This window comes from Leptodactylus fuscus, chromosome 5 (assembly GCF_031893055.1).
Source record: "Leptodactylus fuscus isolate aLepFus1 chromosome 5, aLepFus1.hap2, whole genome shotgun sequence".
Taxonomy (NCBI): domain Eukaryota; kingdom Metazoa; phylum Chordata; class Amphibia; order Anura; family Leptodactylidae; genus Leptodactylus; species Leptodactylus fuscus.
In genome coordinates, this window is record NC_134269.1 from 92,637,074 (window position 1) to 92,649,112 (window position 12,039).

General features: G+C 41.8%; 2 protein-coding genes across 2 annotated transcripts in view; one reads left to right on the forward strand and one right to left on the reverse strand.

Moving 5' to 3' along the window:
• The window catches only part of CCDC33 (coiled-coil domain containing 33), a 77,494-nt gene extending 74,205 nt beyond the window's left edge, over window positions 1-3,289 (forward strand). Inside the window, exon 23 of the mRNA XM_075273684.1 lies at window positions 3,105-3,289. Coding sequence (XP_075129785.1) covers window positions 3,105-3,158 — 54 coding nt within the window. The 3' untranslated portion in view covers window positions 3,159-3,289. The remainder of the gene's footprint in view (window positions 1-3,104) is intronic.
• A 2,417-nt stretch (window positions 3,290-5,706) lies between these two features.
• CYP11A1 (cytochrome P450 family 11 subfamily A member 1) overlaps window positions 5,707-12,039 on the reverse strand; it is a 49,837-nt gene continuing 43,504 nt past the window's right edge. Inside the window, exons 6-9 of the mRNA XM_075273712.1 lie at window positions 7,596-7,762; window positions 7,435-7,513; window positions 6,829-7,020; window positions 5,707-5,844 (exon numbers count right to left, since the gene is read on the reverse strand). Of these exons, the coding sequence (XP_075129813.1) occupies window positions 5,707-5,844; window positions 6,829-7,020; window positions 7,435-7,513; window positions 7,596-7,762 (576 nt within the window). The remainder of the gene's footprint in view (window positions 5,845-6,828; window positions 7,021-7,434; window positions 7,514-7,595; window positions 7,763-12,039) is intronic.

Below are 12,039 nucleotides of genomic sequence, written 5' to 3' on the forward strand. Positions count from 1 at the left end.
TCTGAGACTTCAAGACCAAAGGACTCACCCTTAGTTGCTCGCAAAACTCTGAGTCAATAAGGTTGACTGCCGAACCACAATCAACCAAAATCCGGCACTTCTGCCCATTTACCCATCCATCAAGGGTCAACCCGGCAGTCTGAGTACAGGAAATATGCACACCTCCCTCCTTAGTAGGTTTTCTCCCCTTACTCTCAATAGACCTGGGGTTATTACCCTCCTTGGCGAACCATTCTCTGGAGGGGCACACCCTTGCTAAATGTCCCATTCCTCCACACACAAAACAGCGTACTGTGCGGGACCCTTCACTCTTGGGTCTAGCACTTCGCACAGTGGCCCCAATCTGCATGGGTTGGTCCCCCGGGTCCTCTCCAAAAACAGAGAATTGAGGAGGGCTAACCCCCCCAGGACTCTTGTCTCCACGCTCCCGGAGGCGCCGTCCAACTCTAATTGCCAGCTGCATGGCCTCATCTAGATCTCCAGGAACAGGGTGAGAAACTAGATGATCTTTAACCTGGTCCGAGAGCCCTGTCTCAAACTGACTAAGTAGAGCGGGGTCATTCCAGTGTACTTCTGCTGCCCACCTACGAAACTCTGTGCAATATTTCTCTATAGCGTGATCCCCTTGCACCACACGTCGTAGGTTATACTCAGCCGTGCGTACCCTGTCTGGGTCGTCATACAGTAACCCCATTGTGGAGAAAAACGCCTCTACAGTTAGTAAGCAAGCTGAGTCGGCTGGTAACGAATGTGCCCAGATGAGGGGATCATCTCTCAATAAAGTAATAATAATCCCAACTCTCTGTACCTCAGAACCGGAGGAAAACGGCCGTAGCCGGAAATACAAAAGACAGTCCTTTTGAAATCGGAAAAAATCTGACCTCTTACCTCGGAAGGGTTCAGGTAAGCTGACTTTTGGCTCCAGAGGCCGACCCACAGGGGCGCTACTCACCTGCCTCTGTATGCCCTCCACCTGAGAGGCTGTGTGTTGAGCCAACTGCTGTACTTGAGATACGCCAGAAGCTTGGATGGCATCCATTCGTAGCTTGATCCCCTCCATCTCAGTGGAGATCTGCTGCACCGCCTGGTACAACTGTTTCAGGTCCGTCATAATGCAAACGAACCTTTTTTTTTTTTCTTTTTTTTTACCGGCTGAGTGTACTGTTATGTCAGTCCAGGTAGCTGCAACGGGGCTAAGGGATTGCAGTAGGGAATCTCGCCCTGCACTACTCCCACTAGCTAACCCGGTCCCTGCCTCACGGGTGTAGGTCGGCTGTTCTCAGGCTAAACCTGACCCCGACAGCTCCTCTCTCACTGACACCGTAGGCCTAGAGGGAAGTGGGAGAAGGAATGCCCTATAAGATCTCTAGGGACTGGAGACTAAAGGGGGTCACCCCTAACGAACAAGTGAAGCTGCTACTGACAGGGACTGACAAGGGTGTGCGCTGACTAACAACACAAGCAGCACACAGGAAACATGTAGGAAAGGAATTCCCCAAACCAATATGGGAAGGAACCGTACACTAGGAAACAAACACAGGGAAACTGAGTAGAAATCAAAGGATAAGGCAATTCACTCACACAGTCAATTATACACGGAGGGAGGATTGGTGAACACAGAAGGGAAAACACACAAACCAACTTGTTCACCCAAAACCTCCCAAAAACCAACCACGGAACTTCCTCTATCCAAGATAACCACCTACTCCTCCTGCTAAGGCCTAGCTCTGTAAAAGCGACACTCAGCACAGAACCATGGGAGGCATGGGTTTAAATACAGAGTAGAGACCACTCCTCCCAGGTGCAAATGGGAGGACAGACTAATGAACCAGGAAATCAAGCTGCCTACCAACAGTGCGTGCGAGCAAGTCAGAAGGTGTGCACCAATACCCACGACACAAAATACTCCTAACAGTATAGAGGTAGGTACTTGCACTGTCTATCTTGCAATGTATTGGTGGCATAACTTAAGAGGGTGCAATAGCACCCGGGCCCAGGAGCCATAGAGGGCCCATAAGCACTGATATAACTTAAATGGTTCACTGCCACTGGGTCCATAATCCTCTGCACAGCGGATTTAAATAGGAAAGAAGAGGACTCAGAACCGCCCACAGCCTGTATAGCTCTCAGCACTGCAGAGGACTTAATCCCTTCAGAGGCAAAGACACACTAAGCACTGACCCACAAAGTAACTCATCACATGATCCATGCTTGAGTGCTACCGCAGAAACAGCATGCCCAGTGTGAACATTCCCCTGCATTGCATCAGATGATTCATGCACTGAATGCCATTCAGACACTCCACGCCTGAACCTAACAGGTTGAGACTGCGAAGACCGGGTCATAACAATCAACTTTCTGAATTTCTTTGATGACTAGGAGTTTGCATACTCTAAATTTATTATTCCTGTCCTCTGGTGAACTAAAATGAAAAGATTTATAACACTTAGCCTTCCACCTTCAAAAAAGGAAAAAAAATTAACCAAATGGAGCATCTAGCCAGAATATAGTCACAAATTCACTGTACGCACTGTAGTGGAGAGTGTAGGTACTGGACAATTACCCCCTGTGGATCTAATATTGATTATTGATGTCCATATTGGTCCAACAGTGTATGTACGTAAAATGTGTGGTCTTTTCAAGAAGGCTCCCACTGAAAAAATTTGCTCCAAAAACTAGCATTTAGTCGGATAAGGGGGTGGTCTGCTCATAGGGTGGCAACTTCCATATAGTATATCGGGAGGGAAATCCATAATTGGAAAAAAAAAATCCATATTGAAGAGCGGGGGTGCGGGATCTTCTTAAATGAGTGGTCTTCTAAGGAGGTTTCACTGTATTTATAATCTATTTTATTTTGTCCTAAAAATGCAGCATGTTACAAACTGATGCAAAACTAAACTGAGTGGATTATCAGGTTTGCAGGTTTCTCTTTTAATATATATGCCTGGAATGATACCTTGGGTATTACAGTCAGTGGTTATGGGTTAATAATAGGGATGCCATTTGAATAGTGCTGTTCACAAATACAATGTGATATCAACAGATGTATGTAACACAAAAAGGCATATACACTTTAACTTAGTTTATGCTTCTTGTCTTTGTAGAAAGAACCAGAGCTACCTGCAAGGAGACACACCAAGCTAGATCCTTTGATATAAGACCTAGTAGCGCTGTTCACATTATTTTCCAATGGGATTACTATGTAATCTTCTCTTAATCTTCTCTTGGAAATCATTACATGTGCTTCAATGACTTTCTGACATAGAAGGCAAACTGAAGAATTTGTAAATTGGATGTTTGGATACCTGAAAGATGGAAGACTTCAAAAAAAACCTCAATTACTGTAGCCTACACATACATACCACACATTAATATTAATATATAGTACTTACTAGTTAGTAGTAATAGAGAGACACGCTGGAGCAACTATAAACTTCTAAAAACTTAAACCATGTGAACAATGGACACACAATATTCCTGGTAACTTTGTAGCTATTGATCACCATGGCTGGACAGGGTTTCTGCTGCGTGTAGCTGGTGCAAGGTTTGCCCATACCCTTTCAATTTATGAGACAAGAACTCGGAGCTGTTTTGAGACCACAACATACTACCTGTGCTTGTACTAAAGAGTAGAAGTGTAATATAATAAAACAATATGTATTTTTCCTGACTCCAGTTGTATTAGTGATATTTGGGGCACATTTAATATAACAGACATTTTTGACAGAATCAGCCTGTCCAACACTTTTTGGTTTGTTGGAACAAATATATTTCTATGTATACATAATGACAGTACATACAGGAAGTCTCCAGAGCTAAGACTGCTCAGAAGAAGTTACATCTTTACATCTGTACACTTTGGAAGAGCAATAACTGCTACAATTACATTCATCCATCTGCTAACTAAAATAATACCTTTCATAACTGTACCCCATTGGCTCAATGAGTCTAATCACTTTCATTAGTGCGTTATTTTTATGTCACAATTAAATTTAAAATGTTCTTAAAATTGACTTTCTAAATTTGTAATTCAGAAAATATATTTTGGAATGATTTTTTGTGTAAAACACTGTACATTTGTAATAAAAAATAAAGTATACATACTTCATATGAAAAGATTATCTCTGTTTTATTGCAATATAACTTCTACTGTACATCATCTTCTCTAAAGTTGACAAGTGCTGTGTGATGAGGAACTGCACTGTTAGGCTAAGGCCCCACGGGAGTCCTGCAGCAATAAAGCGCAGCAGAAAAAACCTTGGCAGCAACGCATTGCGGTTCTTCCCGCAGTGGTTTAAACTGAAAGTTCCCGGAGTTTTCCTCCTCAGACTTTCTGCTACAATTATATCTATGGGGAAACCGCCAGGATTTCTGTAGATATAATTGACCATGCCGGTTTTGGAAATTATGGTGTGTCTGCTCCGCGGTTTTTACCGCAAAGTGGGCATGGGATTCGCTAGAATCCCATCCACTTTGCCTGTACTGTAAAATGCCACAATTTTTCCGGCGGTGGAATCACAGTGTTTCTGACCCGTGGGGCCCCAGCCTTAAAGAGGTTTTCCAGGATAATTATATTGAATAACAATATTGCAACGATGGGCCATCAATTCCATATATGTGGGGGTTGGACTCTCAGTACTCTTGCTAATCAGCTCTTTGCAAGTAGCCAAGCACCAAGCCCGTTTCATTATATGCATCAGTCTGCCTACTGGCATATCATCTACTTGGTACATGTGAATGGGCCAAAACTGCAATACCACGCACCACTGATGCTAAATATATGGCATGCAGGTTAAATGAGATGATGTAAACTATGAAGAGGCTGACCAAGCACTGGGGCCATGTTTGACAGCAAGTTGCTGAGGTTCCCAAGAATTGTACCTCTACCAATCTAAAATAAATGGCCTAAACTAATGGTAAGCTTTCAATACAGTGTTAAAAATGTATTAACAGTTTTGGTGATTCCCACAATCTGGTGATTCTAGGAAGTACAGCTCTAGCAACTGCATGTCCCATGATGCTTTGCTCAGGAACAAATCGAAATGTGGCCATCTAACCAAAGCTACAAGCCTATAAATCATCCTTAAGTGTAAGTAAGGTGCAAGACACAAGACTGCAGGGTATAGCAATGAACTATAGCAGGAAGCATTGGGCTATGCACATTTGCATCTCATACAGTGCATTTTAGCCCAGTTTACCTACCTATTGTATGAAATTCAGCTATGGCATCAGACATCTTGGTTCTATATAAAAATTCACATAAGAAACTGATCTATACATTGCTGCACCTGAATATCAGCACATATTCCTGTGATGTCACAGATTGTAGTTACATAAGCTACATTATATTAGATATTGATTCAGCAGTCAAATTGCCTACTCTTTTTTAGCAAGGCAAACATATCACTGATATCTATTCTTCAGATTTTGGAATAAGATTTTTGGAATGCTTTGTCAATTTTGTGTGTTTATGAATTTTACAGTTTCATGTCCTTAAATCTCCTCTATGTTCTAAACAAGTGATAACTACAGAATACTCTATAAATTGGAAGATACATTGGCATTTTATCATTCAGATCTTGGTTGCTTTTTTATTTTTCTGACTATGATTTGTATAACAGATGATTTTACTTGATCCTCCAAATGAAAGCCCTTTATATTCACACAATTCAAGTTACGCCGGCATATCCATAAAGCGAGACCTCTTTATGTGTGTCTGTCTGTATCATTCAGTGAAAGAGGGGACAATGTTAAATGAATGGGTCTGGAAGGGAACAGAATGAGATTAAAGGTGGTTCCAATTTCAACCATCCGGTTTGTTTCTATCTTGAAATTCTCCAGAATCTAAAAAACAAAGTAAAAGGCACTATTATTAATGTCCCCAAGGCAATTTCAGTCATAAATTACAGCAGTGGCATTCCAGGATTGACAGGTAACTCCAGCCAGTAATGGCCTATTAAGGGAAAAAAAACAAAAAAACGCAGTGGTAGTGGCTGTCAGTAGGCCCCTAATGTCCTGGGCCCTGTGGCAGCTGCTACCGCTGCTACCCCGATGGTTACGCACCTGCCTGTTCGCTAGAATGGCAATCTACACCAATCAAGAACTGGAGTAGGTTTCCTGCTTAACTCATAGCAAAAAATTGTCATGAGTTATAATAAATATGTCAGGCCAAGGCGCCTTTGGTCTGCCCTCTGCCCTGCTCTGCCCACATTTGCTGAAAGCGTTGAGTGAGGCATTGAACTGAGAATGTTGTGCACATTTAGCACAAAAAAGGGCCTTGCCCCAAATGTACACCACAATTTCACTGCAAAAAACTGGCGTAGGTGGGTGATAAATTTAATCCATGTAATATATATATATATATATATATATATATATATATATATACAATGTTAGTAGATTAAATGATAATATTGTTAACTCTACCTATAAATTGATATCTATTAGATTTGCAGAATTGAAATGGGGCAATAAAGGAAACACTCAATTTTCTTCTTCCACCATGAGAGGTGACTCATGCAATGCTAGTGAAGATAATACATTTAGCTTTTTATTAAGAAAACATGTGTCCTCAGCATCTGCCATGAAATATTTCAAACCTGGAAAGCTATCCGTGGTAGAAAATCATCAGATCTAGCATAATAACGAAAGAAACTCTCCCCTGCAGGGAATGATTCATTGTAATTGTTTCATAACCTTATACATATGGAACAAGTCTGGTTTGTGAACATTGCATAAGATTATTTCCATAAGGTGGATGCAAGAACATGTACTGTAGTTGTTTCCCTCAATATTTAGCATCCTTTTACTCATAAAAACACTACGTACATGGATAAGGAAAAGTTGCATCTCCATTTCTGCTATCCTTCTGCCAAGACACTGTCGAGGGCCAAACCCAAAGCCGAGGCCTCTAAAATGGGTTGATTCATTTCCTAGCCAGCGCTCAGGAGCAAACCGTTGAGGAGAAGGGAAGATATCAGGATTCTGTCCCATTGCATACAGTCCAACTTGCACCAAAGTCTACACATAAGAAGGAAAGAGATTAAATGAACACTAAAGTGTATCTTAGGCCTGGTTCAGATCTGCGTTCGGTATTTCGTTCAGGATGTTCGCTTGGAGACCCCCGAACAGAATACCGAATGCATTAAAAAGTGGTTAGCTAAGAAACTATATGGACCCCATAGATTATAATGGGGTCCATGTACTTTCCGCGCGGTGTCCGCACAAATCATGCAGAGACGAAAGTGCTGCTTGCAGGTTGCTGCTCTGTAGGGTGTCTGGGTTTTTGTGATCCCAGTATATCATCACAATTTGGTTGAGAAATGCAATATATATATATATATATATATATATATATATATATATATATATATATATATATATATATACCTGTATATATATATATGTATATAGACACTTTCCAGTAGCGCTTACCCCCTTTGGTATCATGTAGTTCCGGATAACTGTATCCCTTTCAGTATATCTCTGTAATGTGATAGCAACAGGGTGCAGTCTGTAATGAATAAAGGACAATGAGAATGGCATGTGTTTCAGAAATAGAGGTAAACAATAGTATATAAGTGATCTGTTTTTACCTGAGAGTTTCTTTCAAAGCTGCTTTGACCAATGGGATCCTCTTCAGTAGCATTGCCAAATCATCACCAGAAGCAGCCCTGGCGGCCAGGATTTCAGACCGAAGTCTCTCTTGGACACTTGGGGCACGTGCCAGCTCATACATGGCCCACTGAAGGGTCATAGATGTCTGTAAGAGTAGTGTAGAAATGGTGTTGGATTACGTACATGCAAGGAAATCTGTGTGGGCTACGCTGGCATTATTTCAACTTTTTATACATAAACCATGCACTCACTTATCACAGCTTACAGTTTAACCCATTCACAAGCAGCATGAGCTGTAATAATGCAAGAAAAGAAGCTGATTTCTGTGCTGTTTTCCATGAACTGCTTCCATAGTAACTGAGATTGGACATATTGCACTGAGAGAATGTCATTACATAGGCGTAGGTTAAGCATAAAAACACATTTACGGTTCAGAAGAACAATGTATTCAGCATTCAGTGTGCACGTACAAAAAATAAAGGAACTGGAAATACTGTCGTCATTAAATGTGTCCTCCATCATTTCACTCTTTTATTATTTATTATAGTATATGTATTCTGGAGAATAGAGTTTTTCGTCATTTCAGTACATAGCATTACCGCTAGAAGTGCACGTTCTGCTGTCCACCTGAAAGCTCGTGAACCAGTAACTATGACAAACCATTTATAGCGCTGATTTCCTCATACTGGGAAGAGGGACATTTGTCCCCCTTACGCTTCAGGGCCCATCTTAGTCTGCGACTCCTACAGCTACACCCCTTTAGAGCAGATATGCAGTACCATATATGCAAACTGTGCAGCTATAAGGAGGTCTACCGCTATCCCAAAAAAGCAACAGTGTTCCCTATTTAAAGTGCTGTGAACATTCCTATTCATGTCTTACAACTACCTGCTTTATAGACAGGTTTTAATTTCAGAGGTATTTATTGAATGTAACAAAAGGTCAACAAGTACAATAATTGTATCAGTATTACAAAATAATAGCTTAGAGTGTATAATAATCTATAGCAATGTATACAATACAATCTAAATATATAAAACTCAAAATCTGTAGTAGTCCGCTCTATACAAATCCACAGTTCTCGCCTGATTTGGGTAAAATTTGGCATGCCCCCTCTCCACGCACTGGAGCAGAATACTGCATACGTTAAATCTTGCTAGTAGTACATAAAACACAAGCCTCGTAATTGCATACTTGGTAACCCAAAGCAACGCAAAATATAATAAGACAAAGTATATCAAGTAACACACGGGGAGAAAAGAAAAAGAAGGGGAAGGGAGTGGGAGTGAGAGAGAAAAAAGAGAGAACATATGTTGCCTAAGCCGGAAATCACAGTTACAGACAACGTGACAGGCCAGGAGTGTATGATCAGTTAATCCAGGGAGACCAAACCTTATCTAAGTGCGGACAAGTGTCAGCTATGGTAGCATTAGTCTTCTCAAATAGAATAATAGCATCTATTTGTTTAATAATATCTTATATCATGAGTGTGGAGGTCTGCCATTCAGATGTCGCATCTATCCTGGCTGATATGATGAAGGATTGCATCAATTTGTACTGAACATAATGTAAGCCCAGTGGCTATGGTTTTATAAAGATAAAATAGGGGCTGTAAACATCAGAGATCAACCAAGTAGCCACTACAGAAATCTATGTATCGATATTCAGACCCATTTGACTATATGACAAGTCCACCACGTGTGGAGTGTATTTTCACCAGCCAAACATCCCCTGAAGCATAAAGGGCAGACCTCTGGATGAATTCAATTGAGCTTATCCGGATATATGTTCTATGCAATGCTTTTAAGTGAGGCCTGCCAGCTACCTTTACTGATATGGGTGCAACGCTCTTGCCATTGGTCTAACATCAGGTTGGTCTCCAAGTTGATCTCTCAACCAGTTATAAAGGCCAGCTTAGCAGTCTGTAATGGGGTGTTCAGTATGCTATATGTAAAAAAGAGTGACCCTCTCTTCCAGCCCCTATACAGAGTCTCTCAAAGCTTGTCAGCTGAATAGAGGGTGCAGTGGGCACCAATGCTTGCAAAAATGAAAACTTGGTGCATTCTAAATATTTCAGATACATGGGCTGTGATTTTTATATATATACTAGCAGGAGGACCCGGCTTCGCACGGGTATATTTCATTTTTTGATTGTGTAGTGGCCCCATAAGAATTCCCCAGTTTTGCACTGGTGTATTTTGTATATCGTTTGTGTGTTTCCATTAGCATCTCAATTCGGATATCAGTGAAAAACCTGCGATCAGTTGTTATGGAGACCTGGAGTAAAGTTGTGTGTATGTGACCTTGTGTAACAGTGTTATCCACAGAGCCCTGCCCCTTTAAAGCTGAAATAAGGCAGTGAAGAAAAATGGCTGGGTTGATATGGAAACCTGGAGTAAACCTCTAATATGTGGTACTCTGTGCAGAGCCGTGTATCTAATCCTCTGATGTGTGGTATTGTGTGCCGGGGTGCGTATCAAATCCTCTGGCATGTGGAATTGTGTGATGATGCGTGTATCTAATCCTCTGGCGCTTGGTACTGTGTGCAGACATGTGTATTTAATCCTCCCGCGTGTGGTACTGTGTACTGACTTGTGTATCTAATCCTTCAGCATGTGGTACTGTGTGCAGACGCACATATCTAATCCCCTGGCATGTGATACTGTGTGCTCACTTGTGTATATAATCCTCCAGCATGTGGTACTGTGTGCAGATGCGCGAATCTAATCCTCCAGTGTATGGTACAGTGTGCAACACGCGTATCTAATCCTTTGACGTATGGTACTGTGTGTAGATGCGTGTATCTAACCCTCCCCGTGTGGTATTGTGCGCAGTAGCATGTATCTAATCCTTTGGCATGTGGTATTGTGTGCAGTGGCGCATATCTAATCCTCCATCGTGTGGTATTGTGTAAATACGTACGTATCTAATCCTCCAGCTTGTGGAAGTGTGTACAGACGTGCGTATCTAATCCTTTGGCATGTGTAACTATGTATAGACGCACGTATCTAATCCTCAGGTGTGTGCTACTGTGTGCTGACATGCTTATCTAATCCTCCGCCGTGTGGTATTATTTGCAGGGGCACATATCTAATCCTCCATTGTGTGGTATTATGTAAAGACGTGCGTATCTAATCCTCCGGTGTGTGGAACTCTGCGCAGACGGGCGTATCTAATCCTGCAGCATGTGGTATTGTGTAAAAACGTGCTTATCTAATCCTGCGGCATATGTAACTGTGTATAGATGCACGTATCTAATCCTCTGGTATGTAAAACTGTGTGAAGATTCGCAAATCTAATCCTCCAGCATGTGGAATTGTGTGTAGATGCATGTATCTAATACTGTGGTGTGTGCAACTGTGTACAGATGTGCGTATATAATCCTCCTGCATGTGGTATTGTGTGCAGACCTACATATCTAATCCTCCGGCCGGCGTGTGGTATTGTGTGAAGACGCATGTATTTAATTCTCTGGCATGTGATACTGTGTTCTGACTTGGTGTATTTATGCCTCTGGTGTGTGGTACTTTGTGCAGACGCAGGTATCTAAGCCTCTGGCATGTGGAACTGTGTGCAGACAACCGTATCTAATCCTTTGGCATGTGGAACTGTGTGCAGACGCGTGTATCTAATCATCTGGCATGTGGAACTGTGTGCAGACGCACGTATCTAATCTTCCGGCAGGTGTTACTGTGTGCTGACATGCGTATCTAATCCTCTGGCATGTGGTACTGTGTGCAGACACATGTATGTAACCCTCCTGTGTGGTATTGTGTGCAGACGTGCATATCTAATCTTCCATTGTGTGGTATTGTGTTCAGATGCGTGTATCTAATCCTCTGGCATGTGGAACTGTGTGCAGACACACGTATCTAATCTTTCACCATGTGGTACTTTTTGCAGACGTGCATATCTAATCCACCGTAGTGTGGTACTTTGTGCAGACGCGAGTATCTAATCCTCTGGCGTGTGATAATATGTGCTGACCTGTGTATCTAATCCTCTAGTGTGTGGTACTTTGTACAAACGCATGTATCTAATCCTCTGGTATGTGGAACTGTATGCAGACGTGCGTATCTGATCCTTCACCTTGTGGAAATGTGTGCAGACGCACCTATCTAATCCTCTGACATGAGATACTGTGTGCTGACCTGTGTATCTAACCCTCTGATGTGTGTATCTCAGCTTGGATATCAGTGTTGGATTGTACACGTGGAGTGACCATGTGTATTGCAGTTGGAATATGAGTGAAAGACTTGCAGGTTTGTATTGGCTAAGGGGGGGCGTTGTTTTGGGATGTAAATGTAAGAAGCGGGGTTGTGTCTGTGTCCACAGCTACATTCTCAATGGGAGTAAAACAAGCCCTGTTCTTAGAATTTAACCTTTAATAAATGTTCTTTTATAACATTAGTAACATAAGTA